At 34.8% G+C, this 23,748-nt stretch overlaps 1 protein-coding gene across 5 annotated transcripts in view; it reads left to right on the forward strand.

The window, feature by feature from the left end:
• The window catches only part of BTBD10 (BTB domain containing 10), an 85,091-nt gene that overhangs the window by 26,166 nt on the left and 35,177 nt on the right, over window positions 1-23,748 (forward strand). Inside the window, exon 1 of one of the 5 annotated variants that reach the window (XM_025928080.2) lies at window positions 3,922-4,887. The exons of the other annotated variants lie outside the window; for them this stretch is intronic. Within the exon in view, the coding sequence (XP_025783865.1) occupies window positions 4,763-4,887 (125 nt within the window). The 5' untranslated portion in view covers window positions 3,922-4,762. Of the gene's footprint in view, window positions 1-3,921; window positions 4,888-23,748 lie in introns of those variants that run through there. 5 annotated transcript variants of the gene reach the window in all.

Raw genomic sequence — 23,748 nt, forward strand, 5'->3', positions numbered from 1 at the left:
GGTTGGGGGCTGGTTTACAAAGAATTATGTTTGCATTCCTCCTTAAAAAACTTATACAGAAGCATTTCTTTCCTTTTAATTTTCTTTTATTTGTATTTATAATCTTCTTATATTTGTATTTATTTGAATTTTTGTTTCTAAGTAATGTTAAAATCTCCTTAGTGATCCTGTGGATAAATGCTATAATTAATTTAACTGTGAACCCTGGCAAGACAGGTTAGTTCTTTGTATTTAAAACTCTCTAGTTGAAATTTATTTTGTGTTCTAAGTATATTATCTGTGTAGATTATATATAATAATTTACAGGCTATGTCATATTTTGCTGTCATCTCGATACTAATGGGAAAATCAGTCTTTCTGCAATGACTCTACAGGTTCATTTAAAGTTTGATGCATTGAATGAAATTCATTTCAAAAATTTCGGCCCATTTATATATTATATGTAAGGCTTTCATTTTGTGCTGTGCAGCTTAATGAGGAATACTTCATTTAGAACACTTCATTATCTGATAATTTACTGTGTTAATTGGCAGCTCATAAACCTCACATGTTGCAGGTATGTAAGCATGTTTTCCTATAGAGTATTGTGCTTTGTGAATATTTACTTAGGGAATATTAACAGGCATTTAACTTACTTGAATGTAAAATTCTAATCTGATAACTGTTAGTAGTTTTCGTGACAATGCCATGATATTGAAATCCTGTTTGAAATTTTTTTTTTTTGAAATCCTTTTTGTAATTTTAAAGAAATAATCCAGGTACTTTCAAACCATATGCTGTAGCTAGAAAATATGAGAAATCAGTACTTTTTAAAAAAATCTCCTGACAAGATGTCTGTCTTTATTGTGGACTTTTAATGTGGTGAGGTCTTGAGTGAAAAAGTTAAGTTGACTTATTAATTTATAAGGGCACAGCAATGGTATGAGTGTTTTTTGCTTTGTTTTTTTGGGTGTGTGTGTGTATGTGTGTGTGCTTCAACCGGTGCTCTAGTACTTTTTCTTTATCCTGCTTATATGGATAATTATTTTGTCTTTGAGATTAAAGAGAAATTAGTTTTATCTCATTAAGTGTGGGCTATTTATATCTGCTATGTTGTATACATTTTCCAGGTGAATTCTATGTTTTCCTTTCTAGTTCTTAATATTTTTTTACTAACGTACAGTACTACATTATATGTGAAATGGTGACTTCATATATAGGTAAAAATAAGCTATTGTTTATTTTATAAAAGGTGCATGCATACAATGAGGAAAATTTATAAAAACTAACAGTATTTTTTTCCATTCCTGTATCTCAGTGATAAATATCATAGCTCTTCTTGATAGCTATAGCATCAGTAACTTTTTGATGCTTTTTTTCACATAGACTGCATCAATATTGGTTGTTTCAGTGAAAACTATTAAAGAGAAATAGAAAAAAAATACCAATACATTATTTGTTTTAAATGAAAAGACCGTGAACTCCTTTGGGCTTATTTTAACCACATTTATGGAAATTCTGCCCAAGGAAAAATAGCTTACTTTTAGAGACCTCTTGATCTTATACACTTAGGAATATATGACTTAGGATACTTTAAAAATGTATACAATTTGACTTTTTAAAAATGGCATTTTTTTGGAATCGATATTAAATTAATTGGGAGATTTTAAAAACTAACAATCAGCAAATATTAGATGTTAAGAACTTGTAGTCATTGCAGGAGAGATTCAGAAGTTTGTCAGGGTTCAGGTTGCCTGGGTGGCTCAGTTGGTTAAGCAACTGACTCTTGATTTCTGCTCAGGTCCTGAGTTCGTGGTTTGTGAGATCAAGCCCCGTGTTGGGCTCTGTGCTGATAGCACAGAGCCTGTTTGGGATTCTCTTTCTCCCTCTCTCTGCCCCTCCACATGCATGTGTGTGCATGCACTCTCTCTCAAAATAAATAAAATGAACTTAAAAAAAAAAACTTTGTCAGGGTACCAGCATGGAATGCTTTAATATCCACACGTGGAGCAATTAGAGGACAACAGGGCACCGAACTGTGGTAGTGAGTTGTAGTAAAATAAGAGTTCAGAGAAGGATTCAGTATCAACTTGAGTGGGTAAAAATGACACTTGAACTAATCTTTGGATGATTAGGTAGATGGAGGACATTCCTGCCAGGGACTTTCTGTAGGTAACTGTGACTAGATTGGAAGGTGGAGCTCTATGAATAGTAAGTATTACCGTCCCCATTTGACAGATGAAAAAAAAAATGATGTTAATAAACTTGCCCAAGACCATCCAAATTCTAAATGGCAAAGTTAAAATTTATAACCAAGTTTCTCATTCTTTTTATTTTTAAAAATGTTGATAACTTATTATGGTACATTTTAAATATATGCAAAGTAGAGAAAACGGGTGTAATAAACTCCTCTGTACATATCTCTCAACTTCAGGTTGTATCAACTCATGACCAGTTGGGTTTCATTTATGCTTCTACCTACTCTCATCCTTTTTTTTTTTTTTTTTTTTTTTTTTAATCTTTTGTATTTTATTTAGGGATATTTAAGTGAAAGAAAGCCAGACTAAACACTGGTTAAAGTTAGAGGTTTGTTTTTCTTTTATGTAAGTTCACAAGTAGGCAATACTTGATGTGGATTTAGTGGCTTAAGTATATTAGGATCAAAAATCTCTGATATTCTTTGTTTTTTCTCATGATTGCAAGATGGCTCCAGCCATCATGTCCACCTTCCAGACAAGAATGAGGGAGAAGGGAGAAGGGGGCAATGGGAAAGGGGTTTCATTTGTATTAGGAAATTAAAATTTTCAGAAATTTCTAGCAGGCAGGCATCTACTTATAAATCGTTGGCTAGAACTATGTCATATGGTCATCTCTGGATCATAGAGGCTAAGAAATATAGATGGTCATGTTGCCACCTGAAACTGAGTTGGGGATTTAAATTTATAAAAAGTAAATGTCTTAGTCTGTTCATGCTGCTATAAGAGAATACTGTAGATCAAGTGACTTGTAAACAACAAATTTATTTCATTATGGTTCTGGAGGCTAGGAAGTCCAAGATTAGGGTGCTGGCACATTTGATATCTAATAAGGGCTCCCTTCCTGGTTCAGACAACTCTCTCTTTGCTGTGTCCTCACATGGTAGAAGGGGCTAGGAATCCTCTGGGGTCTTTTTTATAAAGTACGAATCCAATTCATGAGGGCTTTGTCCTCAACCTAATTACCTCCTTACCTCCAAATACTATCACATTGGGGGAATACATTTCAATACGTGAATTGGGGGGGGGGGGCACAAACCTTCAGTCTTTAGCAGCAAAGAAATGAGCATTCCTTATCTCTTAGTGATTCAGTTTTTACACATAATTTAAAAAGTTGTCTTGTTTAAACTTATATTTTGTTCTATTCCCATTTTGGAATTGCATGCATTTTTCAGTCTTTTTTTCTCCCCCACCTTTACTGGCAAGTGTAAAAATAAATTTCTTGAATTCTAAAAGTAATAACAATAGTGACTATATAGGTATGCTTACCAGTGAGGTTTGAGGGTTTAGTGGGCATTGCCTTGTGGTTTCATTTCCATCTAATAAACTTTAAGGTACTTTCTTCTCTGAATTTTCTTTTGAATGTAGATTTGGTATGTATAGCATTGTGATATAAAAGACAAGACAAGGAAGCTAATCTCAACATGGATGTACTTCAGGGTGTCTCTTCCCTCTGGCTTAAGCAAGTGCATACAAATAAATGGGTTAATAAATTACTGAACTTTGTTTCTTTTTGAGTAGTTGTGTAGTTAATATTTGTGTAGAGGCCCTTGTAGCTTGCTGAAAGATCCATTTCAGCTGAAGTGTATTTGGCCTGAATTGCAGCAGCTTTCTTTATAAATTACAATAGTTTTTGTATTTAAAAAGGAAAAAGAACACCTTTTCTGTACAACTAGCATTAAAATGGCTAGATTGACAATATGCTTATTAAAAGCTCTTGAATATTTGAATTGGGTTAAATACAACTATTTAAAACTCAGAGCTGCAGTCTGCTCAGGTTACTAAAGATAAACGTATCATACATTCAATATCAGACTTTGCTGCAAGGTTTCATTCCCACATACAAGTACGCATGCTCATTTCCTCTGAGACTGCGTGAAGATTGAGCTTTACAGTTTCCTTTTTAAGCCACTTTGTAGTCTCAGTTTAGAAATAGAAAAGTTTGGTTACTTTAAAGAATAGTTCTTGAGTGGATTCTTAAAGTACACAGAATATTTTTCCTTTGTTTTTTAAAGAAAAGCTTTACTGTCCAGAATGAGTACACAATAAGATATTGAAAGGAAAAGAAGAAAGTTAGCTGCATCCTAGTTTTCTAAAACCTGGCAAGCTGGCAGAGCTAGAATTAGCATTACAGATGGCATTTGGCAACATAGCTACATATCACTAAGCCCTCATCTCCTGAGTTTTCTTCAGCCTGTCTATCAATTACAATATCCAATCACTGCACAGAGATGGAGAAATGGGATGATCACAGCTCACACGATGCTGTTTGGTTAGAAACGTCAGTGCTGCACAACCCACGGCTGAGTCAGTGTCTGTGAGAAAATGAACTGAATTAATATGTAGAGGGGGTTGTATCTCTGAACATTTGCAGCCTAAATAACCGCAATAGCATTATTACATAGTAGAGGGAGGAAAGCTAGAGGAAGTCTGTGGACAGGTGAGGTAGGGGGAGACTGCATATTTTCTGATGTTCAGAAGAATCTTGAAGATGATGGAAATATCAGATGTGCTAAAGTTTCCTAGTAATGCCCAAGGATGCTGACCTGGCTTTCAGTGCTGCATTGTTTGAAAAAGCAGAGTCCCTTTATACTCTGATTTCAGAATTTTTTTCTTGTTTTTGTGTGTCTACCTTGGCATATACTAAAGTAAGGTGTGTATTCATTTATTACATGATATCACTGGGTTATAATTCTATACATCTATGACTATGAGAGAGATTGAGAAAGATGTTTGGCCTTTATTTCATTATGATCATTTACTTTTCTGGATGAAAAGATCATATGTCTTGTCAGCTTAATGGCAAGTTATTTAAAATAAATTGAGTGTGTTTTTACTGTTTTCATGGGTTTGATGCTTTGTTTTTTATTTCGTTTAAAGTGTTAGTAGAATCTTCATGTAACTTGAGAATGCATTATGTTTGGTATTGTTTTTTATGAATATCATAAAAAATTTAAGGAAAGGCTAATTTAAAATAATATTTTTAATATGTTTGAAAATTAAATTCAAGATATACAAATAAAATCATTGAAATAATTTCCTAAAGAAGGGGGTAAATGCATTTTTACTTTTGGATGAATTAATCATTAGTTGAACCACTTACATGTAGTAGTATTTTACAAAACTGAATACATTTGAATGATGACTTTTAATTGGTTAAAATGACTTTTTTTCTAGTCTTTTAGAACGTAGACTCTGAATAAGATGCTGCCATTGAAATAGAGAGTAAATCAGATAAGTTTTTGGATTATTGCAAATTTATTTTCAACCACACAGAATTTATAAGTAAAGATAATTGTTCTTGTTATGAGATTTTCAATCTTAACAGGTGACATTGCTTACTTTATTTATATTTGGAAATTTTAGCTCAGTATTAAACAATTTGACTAATTTTTTTTCTTTTGTCTTCATTATCCCTAGCCTACTGACCCTTCATTTTGTGGGGGTTGGGGTGGGGGGGAGAATATACATTTTAACATTTTTTTTGTTTTTAATGATTTTAAATGGTTCATAACAGACTTTCCTTGAAATGATGGGAAATCCTTGTGATTTCCCCCTATTTAATTTTTAAAAGTTTGAATGGTCATCTTAATGGTTGTCATGACTTATTTATATATTTAGGCTAACTGGTATCTTGTGTTGGCTTTTTTTGTGGTTTGGTGACCAGAAATGTTTTTCTAAGCTTGTTTTAGAAATAGAGTTATAAAAGCAGAAATCTCAAGCTAGACCTTTTTGTCTAATACTTTATAGAATATTTTCTTTGGTTTTGTTGGTTCTTTTAAAATAATAATGCCTGTGTTATTGTAAAAGTGATACATATTCATTACATGAATTTATAAATATAGAAAGCACATAGAAGAAAACAAAAATGTTATGCTGTGATCAAAAGAAATATACTTTAAATATTTTTGCATCTAACCTTTTTTTGTGTATATAAAAATATAAAATCACACATATCTTTAAAAGTGGTTTTGAATTATTACTACTGTATATACTGTTATATAACCCTTTTTTTAAACAATCATGAACATCCCCTTTGTCACGAAATAGTCTTTTATAGCATAATTCTTAAGAACTGCATAGTGTTTTGTGTGTATATATTTTTTAACTTGCCAATTTGAGTTTTCCCAACTTTTGATTAGAGAAAAGATCATCATGATTCTATAGGATAAATTTCTCTTAAAAAGGAATAATGTCTTAGGGAGTTAAGTAAAAATGTAATTTTGATATTTTTTGGACGGAAAAAGATCCTTAGTGTGATTACACAATAAACTCTTTAAAGATATGCACTACTTTTAAAACAGAGCAAATAGCTAAGATTGCCATAATAAAGTTTATAAAAAATAAATCTTTATGAAAATTAGGAAAGCAGGAGCTCAAATGAGCTGAGATGTTTAAAAAATGCTAAGACCAACCAAAGGGTTTCTTATAATACATTTAAAAAGTAATCAAGGAAAGTGTAATAATAATGCCTAGCAATGAAGGAAGAGAAAAAATCCCTTAGCTCTTAGGAAGCTTCTCTTTTAAAGAGGAAGAACAAACCACCACTACCACCAATAATACATAATAAAGCAAACATTGCTATGAAGGACATAAAAGACAACATGGGGATAGAGATAAAGAATGCATCTAGTTAAATGGATTACCTTCTCAGCTAGTTGAAACATCTTAACCTTTACAAAAGGAAATGCCTATAAAATTTTAAGCTTATTGGTATTTGTGGGTTCTAAAGGTTTTAGAATACAAGAAGTACTAAAAGATAGGGGAATCTAGGTCTGATTTTGAGAAGTAGAAGATTTTAGAACAAAAAATGAAAGGGTAGTTTTATGACTAACTTGAAGAAAAATAGGTTAAAAATGATCCAGAATGGGTTTGCTAAAAATAGATGGTCAGAGCAACTTTGATTTTTTTTCTGATGCAGTTGTTTGACTAGTAGCAATATAATGTATTTGGACTTAAGCTTCGTTTTTGGTAAAGTCTTTTTTTATATCCTTGGGTGTATGGTGAAGGAAAAATGAGTTAGCTACAAGTTGATTATGTTAACATGATTTCAATTTTGAATGACCCTACCCAAGATTACTGATCTTGGAAGGTGGCTTTGTTCTTTGCTTTGTCTCGTTGCGCATCTGGAAAAGGCAAATTAACAAATTTATAGGTGACCATGAACAAAGAAGGACAGTGCATGATCAATTAAATGATCCAGTATGATCTCTGAGTTGGTATTGTTGGACTAAATTAAAATGAATTTTCTTTTTGGAAATCTACGTAAGACCTGAAAAACACTAACATACATTAAGTTAGCATGGCTTTAAAACACTGCACATGGAAAAGACCTGGGGGTGGTTTTTGGCAGTAAACTTGATACAAAAGTACAGTATAACTGCCATCATCCCATTTTCTCCCCCACCCTCCCCACTAAAAAACCATCATAATTAATGGAAAAGAAGGCTAGAGCCACTCTGCTGTACACCAAACTATTGTCTTCAGTTCTATGTATATTCAGAGGAAGGATGTGAAGAAGTTAGAAACCTTGTAAGTTTAAGGAACTGATTAGAGGTCTTGGGGGCAACCCTGATTGATATTAAGGAATCTCGTTATAAGAGGCATCTTCAGATATGTGAAGATTTGCCCTTTGGAAATGACATTAGACTTGGTTTGAGTCAGACTTGTTTGAGATTGAAGGCATGAGCTCTAAAATTGAACTGCTTCGTTCCCATCTCAGACCTGCCACTTAATTTGCTATTTGCACCTAATTTTAGGTGAATTCCTTAGCTTCTAAAGCTTCCATTTTCTTGGGGAGCCTGGGTGCCTCAGTTGGTTGGGCATCTGACTGCGGCTCAGGTCATGATCTCACTGTTTGTGGGTTCGAGCCCCGTGTTGGGCTCTGTGCTGACAGCTCGGAGCCTGGAGCCTGCTTGGGATTCTGTGTCTTCCTCTCTCTCTGCCTCTCCCCCAGTCATGCTCGGTCTCTCTCTGTCTCTCAAAAATAAAGCTTCCATTTTCTCAACTGGGGATGGTTTTGAGGATTAAATGAAAATATATGTAAGGTGCTCAGAATTGTGCCTGGCATGTATTAACTGCTTAGATCTTAGTGTTGTTGTTATTGTTATTTGGTCCTAGTAGATAGGGCTAGGACAGTGGTTTTCAACTAGAGGCATGATTTTGCCCCTCATTTGGCTGTGGCAATGTCTGAAAGACATTTTTGGTTGTTAACAACTGGGAAGAGGGAGTGCTACTCATACCTAGTGGGTGGAGGCCAGGGGTGCTACTAAACATCCTACAAGGCACAGGACAGTTCCCCCACAACAAAGAATTAACTGGCCCAAAGCCCTGAACTAGGGTTGGATGACAAGGTTTAATTAAGCTTTAATGTTAAGAAAAACCGTCTAAGTCAGAGCTTTCCAAAGGTGGAACAAAACTGTTTAAAAAAAAACAAGTTACCCTTCCCTGTCATTTACAGCAATAGGTCAGCCAATTCATGAGAACTTGGTAGATGAGATTCAGAAACGAGATAGGTGTTTAGATTACATTTCTAAAAGGGTTTTCCTGAACTTAGATTCTGTGTTTCTATAGTTATTTCTCATGATAATACTTAGGCATATTGAATGCCCGGTGTCAAAAGGCCTCTGATGTAAATTCTCTCATTCTTTAATTTTATCAATCTAGTTTAGTTTAGCAGGGTAGTTTAGATTTTTAATTTAATTTAATTTTTATTTATTTTTTTAAGGTGGTTTTATTGAAGCATGGAGACAGGACTCATGGGCAGAAAGAGCTGCCTAGATTGTTAATTTTAATTCTTTTACTGCTTAAAATTTTAGCATGAGGCATAGAGAAGGGAATTTAATGGAATAAGTCTGTTTTCAAAAGGACATTTGGAAATATGAGTGATTGTGGAGTTGCTATAATTTCTCTCTAGAAAGGTGTTTTGTGAAACTAATTAGTTAAAATATTCACAATTTGATATATATTTCTAAAATGAAATCTTGTATTTGTATTTCATACCTTTTTTCCCACTGTTTTATTCCCCCCTTTAGTAATAAGTAGGATGGGTGCTCCAAAAGGTTTTTAAAAATAGTAATTTTTGAAGCACCTTTAACAGTATGTGATTATGTATGCATTATAATATTACTCGCAGTCATGAATAGCAACTGGCATAAAGTACTCAGTATATATTTGTTGAATGAATGACTAATTAATAGATACAAAATATATCTGACCATTAATTTAGATCTGTGCAGTTTTTAATAGTGGTTAGCTATATTTTAAAGCTACTTTATAATTTTCTATGGTAGGGAGCTGCTTGAGAATGTCAAGTATTTGGAGATTCCAATTCTTAAATTTTTATCTCTAACCCGGACCTTTCCCCGGAACTTTAGACTTATGTGTCTAACTCCTTATTTGATGTCTGCATTGGATGTTGAATAAACATCTCATTCTTTAACATGTCTATGATATATGTATCCTTTTCAAACCTAAGCTTCCCACTGTCATTCTCATGCAGGAAATGGAACTTCCATTCTTTCAGCTGCTCAGACCAAAATCATAAAGTCCTCCTTGACTCCTCTGTCTCATATCCTACATTTGATTTCTGAAATTTCAAAGTCTTTTTTTAAATGTTATTTTTGAGAGAGAGAGAGAGAGAGAGAGAGCGTGAGCAGGGGAGGGGCAAAGATGGGGGCGGGGGAAACCGAGGATCCAAAGTGTCAGTGCATAGCCCAGTTCAGGGCTCGATCCCACGAACTGTGAGATCATGACCCTAGCCGAAGTTGGACACTTAACCGACTGAGCCACCTAGGCACCACTGAAATTTCAGAGTCTTATTCTTCAAAATATCTAGGCTAGTCCACTCTGCCATGTTTGCTGCTACAACTCTGGTCCTCGTTGCTTTTAGCTCTCACCTGGATTATTTGCAATAGCCTCTGAATTGGTCACTTGATTCTACCTTTGCATCCTTTCTTGCATTGTCCACTTGATCTAACATAAGTTAGATTATGTAATTTACAGTTAACTGGTGTCAACAGCAAAAGCCCTTTATTTATTCATTCATTCATTCATTCATTCATTCAAATTCAAGTTAGTTAACATACAGTGTAGTATTGGTTTGAGTAGAACCCAGTGATTCATCACTTATATATAACACCCAGTGCTCATGCCAACAATTGCCCTCCTTAATGCCTATCAACCATTTAACGCACCCCCTGACTCACCTCCCCTTTAGTAACCCCCAAGTTTGTTCTCCATATTTAAGAGTCTCTTATGGTTTGCCTCCCTCTCTGTTTTCATCTTATTTTTCCTTCCCTTTCTCTATGTTCATCTGTTGTGTTTCTTAAATTTCACATATGAGTGAAATCATATATTTGATTTCCTGACTTATTTCACTTAGCATAATACACTTTAGTTCCATCCACATTGTGACAAATGGCAAGATTTCATTCTTTTTGATGGCTGAGTAACAGTCCCTTGAATGTATGTATGTATGTATGTATACACCGTGGATACATACCACATCTTCTTTATCCATCAGTGAACACTTGGGTTGATTCCCTATCTTGGCTATTGTAAATAATCAGTAAACTTGGGGTGCATATATCTTTGTGAATTACTGTTTTCATTTTCTTTGGATAAATACACAGCAGTGGAATTGTTGGATTCCACCTTGTTGGATCGATCATAGAATAATTGTGTTTTTAATTTTTGGAGGAATCTTCATACCTTCATTTTTTTGTGGAACCCTTTCCACTATGGCTGCACCAATTTACGTTCCCACCAACAGTGTACAAGGGTACTTTTTTCTATTGAACTTTCTTGCTGCTTGTTGTTCCCTGGAGCTGCCTTACTAGACTTGTTGACAATCTAACAATGGGATTTTTTAGGAAGAGAAAGATGTTAGGATTTAGGACTCATATTAAAACTACTCTTGGGCTGTATTTCTTGCTAAAGTTGTCTTTAGTGGGGAAATCTGGGATTTAAGTAACATTTAAAATATTTCTATGGGAAAAATGGATTAAACAACAGACTTACAGATGACCTTTGAGACCATAGCTCAGTCCTCAGTTGAGAGCTTCCCTTTTCAGTAATTAGCCTTTGTTCCTTGGGAAACTGACAATATACTGAGCAGAAAAAAAGCTTATAGAAAGGCTAATTGACAAAAGGGGGTGGGGCAGAAGATGAGAGAAATTTGCATTAAATTTGTTGAAAATAGACTTAGAAATTTGATAGCATTTCTTATATCATCACGGTTACTGACACTTAATGTAGAAATGGGAAACATTTTCTGTAGAGGGTTGGATAGTAAATATTTTTGACTCTGTGGACTACACAGTATCCATTACAACCACTCAGTTTTGCCATTATAGAGTGAAAACAGTCATAACAATGTATAAGCGAATGGGCATAGTTGTGTTTTAATAAAACTTTATTTACAAAATCAAGTAATGGGTTGCAAGTGGTCCATGAGTCATGGTTTTGAATCTCTTAACACCTTAAAAACTATAAACAGCTTACACAGATTAAGTGCTTAAAAACATATTAATATGAAATCATTTAAAAGGCTTAGTTAAAAAAACTAAAACATAAAATATGATACTTGTTATAGTAATAAAAACTTAGTTTTCCCCAAAATAAAAATAGGCTTTAAAATACTGCTGTTTTAAGGACAGGCTAATGGATAGGAACATCTAATGCAAAATTTACAAGGATGCTAACCTCACTTTTAAGAAATGGTATATGTTAAAAGCTTGATTAAATGTTTAAAACACCTTATAAGCTGTAAAGCTTTGTATCCCTGTACACACACACACACACACAGCAAAGAATAAGCAACCAGTGAAGGGAAACACTTAGATATTCTATGTACCCTGAAACTTCAGCTAAGTTCAACAAACATTAATAAGATGCACCAGGTTATGATGTTAGTTGCTGGAAGTGTTTAAATATAGGCAATATAATTGCTCAAACTAGGAAAGTGCTTTCACATAAGGTTGTAATATGTGTGTACTACATAAGGGTGCCACACAGAAATGAATATCATTCACTTTATAGATATTTTACTTTTTGTGTATTTATTACAACTAGTTTCTCTTGGATACCAGCAACAGTGCTTAGTAATATCAGTTACTTCCAGTGCTTAGTAATATCAGTTACTTCTGGAGATTTTTCATGTATCATTTCCCTCCATTTTCTCTGTTCTCTCTGAACATATGTTATTTGAATGTTGACCTCATTGATTAATTCTCTAATTTTCTCATGCTTTCTCTCTTTATTTTCTATTATTTGTCTTTTATTCCCAATATTATCTTTCAGTTCTTCTAGTAATCCTTTAAAGCTTCTGCTGTTGTGTTTTGAATTTCTAAGACTGCTCATTCTCTATTTTTTTAAAAACAATATCCCTGTCCTTGTTTTATGGTTATAATATTTTTTTTCAAATCAGAGTTTATTAATTATTGTTTTGCTCTTTTTCTCTCTACATTGTCTGTTTTCTTTTTGTTATGTTTATTAAACTTTTTATTATGAAACAGTTTTAGATTTATAAGAAATTACAAAAATTGTGTAGAGTTCCTGGGTACTCTTCACTCAGCTTTCTTTAATGATAACATCTTACATAAGTGTAGTATATTAGCAAACCAGGAAATGAACATTGGTACAATACTATTAACTGTAGGCAGCAGTTTTTAGATAAACTTTTTTTTCTAGTATATATCCTGTGATATTTTATCAAATACATAGATTCATGTAACTGTATCCACAATTAGGAAACAGAACTGTTGCATCACCACAAGCAAACTCCTCCCTCTTGCTATCTCGTTAGCATCTGGCAACCCCTGATGTGTTCTCCATCATCATAATTTTGAGAATATTATATAAATGGAATCAGAGAGTATGTAAACTTTTGGGTTTGGGGTTTTTCATTGAGTATAATGCCTTTGGGTCCATTCACATTGTACATATCAGTAGTTCTTTTTTTATTTCTGAGTACTACTCCATTGTATGGATATACCACAGTTTATTTATCCCTTCAGAGATTGCAATACTGTTGGATTTTTCAAACTCTATACACACTACTTTACTATTTCCTCCCCCTGTAAGAGTTTTTTTAGTTTTACTGAACAAAATAAAAAAGACCCTTAAATTGCTCTTCAGTCCTTAGGAACTTCCCTGCCATTGGAATCTGTTGCCGAAATTGGAATTTTGAAACAAATTAGGTGGCAAGGTCATAAGCAGAGATTCATACAAAATGAACATTCTGAAGCTTGATATAAATAGATATTTGCTTCTGAGAGTGACCATCTTAGTAAGATTTAATTTTGGCAGGAGGAGACTTACTGCCTGTTGACTTATCTTTTGCTTCAAAGCATGATTTTGAAGTTAAGTGAATAGTTGGTATAAAATAAGTCGGAAGCATAATTAGCTTATAAAGTTGCAAGATTTAAAAATGGAAGTATTTTCTTTTGGCAATAGGATTTGTGTTTAAGGTTGGTTTATTAGCGAGGTGCTGTGAGTGATATTATTGATGAAAATTGTGATCTTAGGGAATTCATGATTATGAATTCTGATTTGGGTTTCTTGTAGTAATTGTTGGGTAATAAATGCTGATCTGTGAGGTTTTCAAGTGGTGATCAGTTGGAGATGGTAATTGTTTTTAATCTTATTGTCTAAATGTTTATGGCTTCATGAGAACAAGAACCATGTTATGAGAGGAAATCCAAGAATCTATGTTGGTTAGTGAAAGAGAGTTTAGAATTTATTAGGAGAAAGGCATGACTTTTATTACTTAAGTGTAATTGAAATGACAAGTAGAAACTTCTGGGAGGATAGCCTTAAGCAAGCCATGTTTTAGCCAAGAGGCCAATTCTGGTGTAGAGTTTGGTAAGTTTTGATATAGGTATGTACTTATGAAACATCACTGCAACCAGTAAATGAACATATCCATCACACCCAAAAGTTTCCTTGAGGTCTTTTTTTTTTTTTTTTTAAATATTGAAGTATAATTAACATACAATGCTGTATTAATTTCAGGCATGTAACATATTGATTCAACAGTTCTTTACATTTCTCACTGCTCACCACGATAAGTGTAGTCACCATCTGTTACCATACAACATTATTACTGCAATATTATTATAACTTTTTAAATTTTATTTATTTTGAAAGTGAGAGAAAGAAAGGATGAGCAGGGGAGGGGCAGAGGGAAAGGGAAAGAGAATCCCAAGCAGGCTCCATGCTCCACGCTGAGCCTGATGGAGGGCTTGCTCTCTGAATGGTGAAATCATGACCTGAGCCAACTTAGCCACCCAGGTGCTCCTTCAGTGTTGTTGACTATATTCTTTATGACGCACTTCCCATCTCTGTGATTTACAATTTTAAGTTTGGACCTTATGGGGTGCCTGGGTGGCACATTCATTTGGGCCTCTGACTTTGGCTCAGGTCACGATCTTGTGGTATGGTCTGTGAGTTTGAGCCCTGTGTTGGGCTCTGTGCTGATAGCTTAGAGTCTGGGGCCTGCCTTAAATTCTGTGTCTCCCTCTCTCTGCCCCTCCTCCATTTGCTCTCTTGTGTTTTCTCTCTCTCTCTCTCTCTAAAAAATAAGTCAAAACATAAAAACGTTTTTTAAAAATTAAAAAAATTGTAAGTTAGTACCTCTTGATCCCCATTATCTGTTTCTCTCATTCCCTCTACCTACCTCCCTTCTGGCAACCACCAGTTCTCTGTGTTTCAGAATCTGCCTTTTTGTTTTTGTTTTTGTTTTTTATATTCTACATATAAGTGGAATCATAAAATATTTGTCTTTCTCTTTCTGACTTACTTCACTTAGCACTATACCCTCTAGGTTCATTCATGTTGTTTCAAATGGCAAGATCTCATTCTTTTTATAGCCGAGTAGTATTCCATTATAGTATATACACTGCATTTTCTTTACCCATTCATCTATTGATGGATACTTGGGTCGCATCCATGTCTTGGCTGTTGTAAGTAATACTGTGATAAACATAGGGATGCGTGTGTCTTTTCTTCTTCCCTCCCTCCCTCCCTCCCTCCCTTCCTTCCTTCCCCTCCCTCCCTCTTTATTTCTTTCTGATTTTATTATTTTATTTTATTTTATTTTATTTTATTTTATTTATTTTTAGTGTTTATTTATTTTTGAGAGAGACAGAGACAGAGTGTGAGCGGGGCAGGGGCAGAGAGAAAGGGAGACAGAATCTGGAGCAGGCTCCAGGCTCTCAGCAAGCTCTCAGCACAGAGCCTGACGCGGGCCTTGAACCCACAAATCGTGAGATCGTGACCTGAGCCGAAGTCGGACGCTTAACCAACTGAGCCACCCAGGCGCCCCATCTTTCTGATTATATTTTTAACTAATCTCTACAGCAATGTGGGGCTCAGACTTACAACCCTGAAATCAAGAGCTGCATCTACTGACTGAGCCAGCCAGGAGTCCCACAGATGGATATATCTTTTCAGTTCTGTTGTTTTCTTTGGGTAGTGGAATTGCTGGATCATATAGTATTTCTATTTTTAATTTTTGAGGAACTTCCACCACTGGTGTACACAGTGGCTGTATCAATTTACATTCTCATCAACAGTCCACGAGGGTTCGTTTCTCTCCACATTTGTTAATTCTTTCTGGTTTTAGCCATTCTGATTGGTGTAAGGCGATATCTCATTGTGGTTTTAACTTGCATTTCCCTGATGATTAGCAATGCTGAACATCTTTTCATGTGCCTGTTGCCCATCTGTATGTCTTCTTTGGAAAAATGTCTATTCAAGTCCTCTGCCTGTTTTTTAATCTGGTTATTTGGGGTTTTTTTTTGGGGGGGGGCGGTGTTGTAGAACTTCTTCACATGTTTTGGATATTAATCTCTTATTGGATATATCATTTGCCAGTATCTTTTCTTATTCAGTAGGTTATCTTTTGTTTTGTTGATGGTTTCCTTTGCTGTACGAAAGCTCTTCATTTTGGTACAGTTCCAATAGTTTAATTCTGTTTTTGTTTCCCTTACCTGGGAGACATATCCATAAATGTGTTTGCTAAGGTTGATGTCCAAGAGATTACCGCCTGTGATTTCTTTTAGGAGTTTTGTCCATCTCACATTTAGGTCTTTAATCCATTTTGAGGTTATTTTTGTGTATGGGGTAAGAAAGTGGTTCAGTTTTATTCATTTGCATGTAGCTGTCCCGTTTTCCTAGCACCATTTATTGAAGAGACTTGTCTTTTCCCCATTGTATACTCTTGCCTCCTTTGTTGTAGGTTAATTGAATATATAAGCATGGGTTTATTTCGGGGCTCTCAGTTCTGTTTCATTGGTCTGTGTGTCTTTGTGCTAGTACTATATACTGTTTTGATTACTGCAGCTGTGTAATGTATCTTGGAATCTGGGATTATGATACCTCCAGCTTTGTTGTTATTTTTCAAGATTGCTTTGGCTATTCAGGGTCTTTTGTGGTCCCATACAAATTTTAGTATTATTTGTTCTGGTTTTATGAAAAATGCTGTTGGTATTTTGATAAGGATTGCATTGAGTCTGTAGATTGTTTTTGGCAGTATGGACATTTTAATGATATTAATTCTTCCAACCTGTGAGCATGGAATAGATTTCCATTTGTGTTTGTCACTTTCACTTTCTCATCAGTGTTTTATAGTTTTCAAAGTATGGGTCTTTCACCTCCTTGGTTAAGTTTATTCCTAGGTATTTTATTCTTTTTGGTAAAGTTGTAAATGGGATTGTTTTCTTAATTTCTCTTTCTGCTACTTTGTAGAAATGGAACAGATTTCTGTATATTGATTTTGTGTGTTGCAACTTTACTGTTAATTTATCAGTTCTCATAGTTTTTTTGGTGGAGTCTAGGGTTTTCTATATATAGTATCATGTCATCTACAAATAATGAGTTACTCTTCTTTACCAGTGGATGCCTTTTATATCATTTTCTTGTCTGATTGCTGCAGCTAGGACTTACAGTACTATGTTGAATAAAAGTGCTAGGGTGGATATCTTCGTCTTGTTCCTAATCTGAGGACAGGCTCTCAGTTTTTTACCATTGAATATGATGTTAGCTGTGGGTTTTCCACATAAAGCTTTTATTATGTTGAAATATGTGCCACCTAAACCTGCTTTGTTGAGAATTTGTATCATGCATGGGTGTTGTATTTTGTCAAATGCTTTTTCTGAGATGATCATATGGTTTTTATCCTTTCTTTTGTTAATGTGATGTCACATTGATTTGCGAATATTGAACCACCCTTCCATACCTAAACTTTACTTGATTGTGGTGAATTGCTTTTTTAATGTTTTGTTGAATTCAGTTTGTTAATATTTTGTTGAGGATTTTTGCATCCATTTTTGTCAGAGATTATGGCCTGTAGTTGTCTTTTTCTGCAGTGTCTTTGCCTGGTTTTGGTATCAGGGTAATAATGCTGGCCTTGTAGAATGAATTTAGAAGTTTTTCTTTCTCTTCTGTTTTTTTGGAATAGCTTGAGACGAATAAGTATTAGCTCTTCATGTTTGCTAGAACTTGCCTTTTGAAAGTGTGTAGTCTTGTACTGTTGTTTGTTGGGAGTCTTTTGATTACTGATTCACTTTCTTTACTAGTAATTGGTCTGTTCAGGTTTTCTATTCCTGATTTTGGAAGATAATATGTTTCTAAGAATTTATCAATTTCTCCTAGATTGTCCAATTTATTGGCATGCTTCTTTGTATTTCTGTGGTGTAAGTTGTTATTTCTCCTTTATTTCTGAAATATTTATTTGAGCCTTTATCTTTTTTTCTTGATGAGTCTGGCTAAAGGCTTATCAATGTTTATCTTTTCAAGGAATCAGCTCCTGGTTTCATTGATCTTTTACTTTTTAATCCTCTATTTCTGCTTTAATCTTTTCTCTTTTTTCTGTTTTAATCTTTACTATTTCCTTCCTTCTGCTAGCTTAGGGCTTTGGTTGTTCTTTTTTCTAGCTCCTAATTTTAGGTGTAAGGTTGAATTCTTTGTAAGGTTGAATTGTTTGAGATTTTTCTTATTTCTTGATGTAGACCTGTGTTGCTGTAAACTTCTCCCTTAGAATTGCTTTTCCTGTGTCCCAAAGATTGTGGACCACTGTGTTTTCATTTTCATTTGTCTTTGTGTATTTTTTTATTTCTTCTTTGGTTTCTTGGTTGACCCATTCATTGCTTAGTAGCATGTTGTTTAGCCTCCATGTATGTGTGTTCTTTCCAGATTCCTTCTTGTGATTGCTTAAAAAAAAATTTTTTTTTTAATGTTTGTTTATTTTTGAGAGAGAGAGAGCACAAGTCAGGTAGGGGCAGAGAGAGAGGGAGACACAGAATCCAAAGCAGACTGCAGGCTCTAAGCTGTCAGCAAAGAAACCGACCCGGGGCTTGAACTCTCAAACCACAAGGTCATGACCTGAGCCAATGTTGGTCGCTTAACCAACTGAGCCACCCAGGTGCTCCCCTAGAAAAATTGTTTTTAATGTGTATTTATTTTTGAGAGAGAGAGAGAGAGAAAACACAAGTTGGGGAGGGGCAGAAAGAGACACATACAGAATGTGAAGCAGTCTCCAGGTTCTGAGCTGTCAGCACAGAGTCCAACACAGGGTTTGAACTCACGAACTGTGAGATCATAACCTGAGCCGAAGTCAGATGCTTAGCCAACTGAACCACCTAGGCGCCCTTTGTGATTGATTTCTAGTTTCATGCTGTTGTGGTTGGACAAGATGCTTGATATGATATCAGTCTTCTTAAATTTATTGACTTGTTTTATAGCCTAACATGATCTGTCTTGTAGAATGTTCCATGTGGACTTGAAAAGAATGTATATGTTGCTGGTTTTGGTTGGAATGTCTGTAAATATCTGTTATGTCCATCTTGCCTAATATGTCTTTCAATCACTGTTTCCTTGATTTTCTGTCTGGCTGATCTATATATTGATGTAAGTGGGGTGCCAAAGTCCCCTACTATTACTGTATTACTGTCACTTTCCCTTTTTATGTCTTTTGATAATTGCTTTATGCATTTAGGTGCTACTCTGTTGGGTGCATAGATATTTACAATTGTTATATCCTCTTGTATTGTTCTCTTTATCATTACGTAGTGCCCTTCTTTTTCTCTTGCTACAGTCTGTTTTATTTTTTATTTTATTTCTATTTTTTGCTATAGTCTGTTTTGAAGTCTCTTTTGTTTGTTATAAGGCACCTGGGCTTTTTTTTTTTTCACTCCCATTTGCATGGTATATGTTTTTCCAGCCCTTCTTCACTTTCAGTCTGTACATGGGTTTAGGTCTGAAGTGAGTCTCTTGTAGGCAGCATATAATGGGTATTGTTTTTCTTATCCATTCAGTCATCTAGTGTCTTTTGATTGGAATTTTTTTTCCATTTATATTTAAAGTAATTATTGATAGGTATGTACTTATTTGCTTTCCGGTTGTTTTTATAGTTTTTCTCTGTTCCTTTCTTTTTCTCTTGTTCTATTCCTTCCTGGTATGATGGTTTTCTTTAGTGTTATGCTTGGATTCCATTCTTTTTATTTTTTTGTGTATCTGTTAAAGGTTTTGGTTTGTGGTTACCATTATGTTCATATATAACATCTTACACGTATAGCAGTTTATATTGAGTTAATGGTCACTTAAATGCAAACACATTCTAAAAGCATTAAATTTTTATTCCTCCTTCCACATTTTAGGTATGTGATGTCATCTTTACATCTTTTATTTTGTGTATGCCTTGACTGATTTTTGTGGATGTAATTGATTTTACTGTTTTTCTGTTTCAACCTCTGTGCTGCTTTTATAAATGATTAATCTACTACCTTTGTTATATGTTTGCTTTATCTATGGAATTTTCTCCTTTCATAATTTTCTTCTGGTTGTTGCCTTTTCTTTCTACTCAAAGAGTTCTGCTTGGGATCCCTTGTAACTCTTCCTTCGGCCTCTTTCAACACCCATATTCCATGCCCATACAAGTACCACTATATTTTCTGACACTGTACTTTAGTTTGTGTTTCCTAGAGTTTGATATAAATGTTCCCTTTTTTTGGATGGTGTAGTGATTTAGCTTCCTTCGCTCAGTATAATTTTGAACTTGACCCATGTTGTAATTTGTATTAATAATTTGTTTCTCCTTTTTGTTGAGTAGTATTCCATTGTATGCATACACCAAAATTGTTTATCCAGTTACCTGTTTATAGGCATTTAGGTTGTTTCCAATTTGGGGCTGTTACAAGTAAAGCAACTAACAATGTTTGTATCTTTTTATTGACATATGCTTTTATTTCTTTTGGGTAAATAGGTAAGATGGAATGGCTGGGAGAATATATTTAACTTCTTAAGAAACTTTCATACTGTTTTCCAAAAACGGTTTTCAAAGTGGTGGTACCATTCTACATTATCATCAGGAATATGTGAGAGTTTGATTTTTACACAAATTCATCGACACTTGATATGGCCATTCCTTTTATTTAGCCATTCAAATAGATGTGAAATGGCGTTACATTGTGGTTTTAATTTGCGTTTCTTTAAGAGTGATGATGTTCAGCATCTTTTCATGTCCCTAATTTTTTTTTCATCTGTATATCTCAAGGTTTTTTTGCACATTACTTTGGGAGTTCTTCATATTCTAAATACATGTTCTTTATCAGATATGTGATTTCATTCTCTTTTTGGGGGGGGGGTCATCATCATTAGATTTATTTTTTTTCTTTATTTTTTAATTTACATCCAAGCTAGTTAGCATATAGTGCAACAATGACTTCAGGAGTAGATTCTAATGCCCCTTACCCGTTTAGCCCATCTCCCCTCCCACAGCCCCTCCAGTAACCCTCTGTTTGTTCTCCCTATTTAAGAGTCTCTTATGTTTTGTCCCCCTCCCTGTTTTTATATTATTTTTGCTTCCCTTCCCTTATGTTCATCTGTTTTGTCTCTTAAAGTCCTCATATGAGTGAAGTCATATGATATTTGTCTTTCTCTGACTAATTTCGTTTAGCATAATACCCTCTAATTCCATCCACATAGTTGCAAATGGCAAGATTTCATTCTTTTTGATTGCTGAGTAATACTCCATCGTGTATATATATGACATCTTCTTTATCCATTCATCCATCGATGGACATTTGGGCTCTTTCCATACCTTGGCTGTTGTTGATAGTGCTGCTATAAACATTGTGGCATGTATGCCCCTTTGAAACAGCATACCTGTACCCCTTGGATAAATACCTAATAGTGCAATTGCTGGGTTGTAGGGTAGTTCTATTTTTAATTTTTTGAGGAACCTCCATACTGTTTTCCAGAGTGGCTGCACCAGTTTGCATTTCCACCAGCAGTGCAAACGAAATCCTTTCTTCTACATCCTTGCCAACATCTGTTGTTGCCTGAGTTAGTGTTAGCTATTCTGACAGGTGTGAGGTATCTCATTGTGGTTTTGATTTGTATTTCCCTGATAATGAGTATATTGAGCATTTTTTCATGTGTCTGTTGGCCATCTGGATGTTTTCTTTGGAGAAGTGTCTATTAATGTCTTTTGCCGATGTCTTCACTGGATTATTTGTTTTTTGGGTGTTGGGTTTGATAAGTTCTTTATAGATTTTGGATACTAACCCTTTATCTGATAGGTCGTTTGCAAATGTCTTCTCCCATTTTGTCAGTTGCCTGTTAGTTTTGCTGTTTGTTTTCTTCCGCTGTGCAGAAGGTTTTTATTTTGATGAGGTCCCAATAGTTCATTTTTGCTTTTGTTTCCCTTGCCTCCGGAGACGTGTTGAGTAAGAAGTTGCTGCGGCCAAGTTACAGAGGTTTTTGCCGGCTTTCTCCTCGAGGATTTTGATGGCTTCCTGTCTTAGGTTTAGGTTTTTCATCCATTTTGAGTTTATTTTTGTGTATGGTGTAAGAAAGTGGTTTAGGTTCATTTTTCTGCATGTTGCTGTCCAGTTTTCCCAGCACCACTTGATGAAGAGATTGTCTTTATTCCATTGGATATTCTTTCCTGCTTTGTCAAAGATGAGTTGGCCACAGGTTGGTGGGTCCATTTCTGGGTTCTCTATTCTGTTCCATTGATTTGAGTGTATTTGTGCCAATACCATACTGTCTTGATGATTACAGCCTTGTAATACAGCTTGAAGTCCGGGATTGTGATGCCTCCTGCTTTGGTGTTCTTTTTCAAGATTGCTTTGGCTATTCGGAGTCTTTTCTGGTTCCATACAAATTTTAGGATTGTTTCTTCTAGCTCTCTGAAGAATGCTGGGTTATTTTGATAGGTATTGCATTGAATATGTAGATTGCTTTGGGTGGTATTGACATTTTAACAATATTTGTTTTTCCTATCCAGGAGCATGGAATATTTTTCCATTTTTTTGTGTGTCTTTTTCAACTTCTTTCATAAGCTTTCTATAGTTTTCAGTGTATAGATTTTTCACCTCTTTGGTTAGAGTTATTCCTGGGTATTCTATGGTTTTTGGTGCAATTGTAAATGGGATCGATGCCTTGATTTCTCTTTCTGTTGCCACATTATTGGTGTATAGGAATGCAACTGATTTCTGTGCATTGATTTTATATCCTGCAACATTGCTGAATTCATGGATTAGTTCTAGCAGTTTTTGGGTGGAATCTTTTAGGTTTTCCATATAGAATATCATGTCATCTGCGAAGAGTGAAAATTTGACCTCCTCCTGGCTGATTTGGATGCCTTTTATTTCTTTGTGTTGTCCGATTGCTGAGGCTAGGACTTCTAATACTATGTTGAAAAACAGTGGTGAGAGTGGACATCCCTGTCTTGTTCCTGACCTTAGGGGGAAAGCTCTCAGTTTTTCCCAATTGAGGATGATATTAGCATTGGCTCGTTCATATATGGCTTCTATAATCTCGAGGTATGATCCTTCTATCCCTACTTTCTTGAGGGTTTTTTATCTAGAAAAGATACTGTATTTTGTCAGATGCTTTCTCTGCTTCTCTTGAGAGGATCATGTGGTTCTTGTCTTTTATTGATATGATGTATCACATTGATTGTTTTGCAGATATTGAACCAGCCCTGCATCTTAGGTATAAATCCCACTTAGTCATGGTGAATAATTTTTTTAAATGTATTGTTGGATCTGGTTGGCTAGTATCTTGTTGAGGATTTTTGCATCATCAAGGAAATTGGTCTATAGTTCTCCTTTTTAGTGGGGTCTTTGGTTTTGGAATCAAGATAATGCTGGCTTCATAGAATGAGTTTGGAAGTTTTCCTTCCATTTTTATTTTTTGGAACAATGGAATTCCTCTGGAAAGCCATCTGGCCCTGGACTCTTGTTTTTTTGGGAGATTTTTCATTACTAATTCTATATCTTTACTGGTTATGGGTCTGCTCATATTTTCTGTTTCTTGTTTCAATTTTGGTAGTTTATATGTTTCTAGAAATTTGTCCATTTCTTCCAGATTTCCCATTTTATTGGTGTATAATTGCTTGTAATATTCTTATTATTGGTATTTCTGCTGTGTTGGTTGTGATCTCTCCTCTTTCATTCTTGATTTTATTTGGGTCCCTTCCTTTATCTTTTTGATCAGACTGGCT

Source organism: Puma concolor, chromosome D1, assembly GCF_028749965.1.
Source record: "Puma concolor isolate L17-30 chromosome D1, mPumCon1.1.hap2, whole genome shotgun sequence".
NCBI lineage: Eukaryota > Metazoa > Chordata > Mammalia > Carnivora > Felidae > Puma > Puma concolor.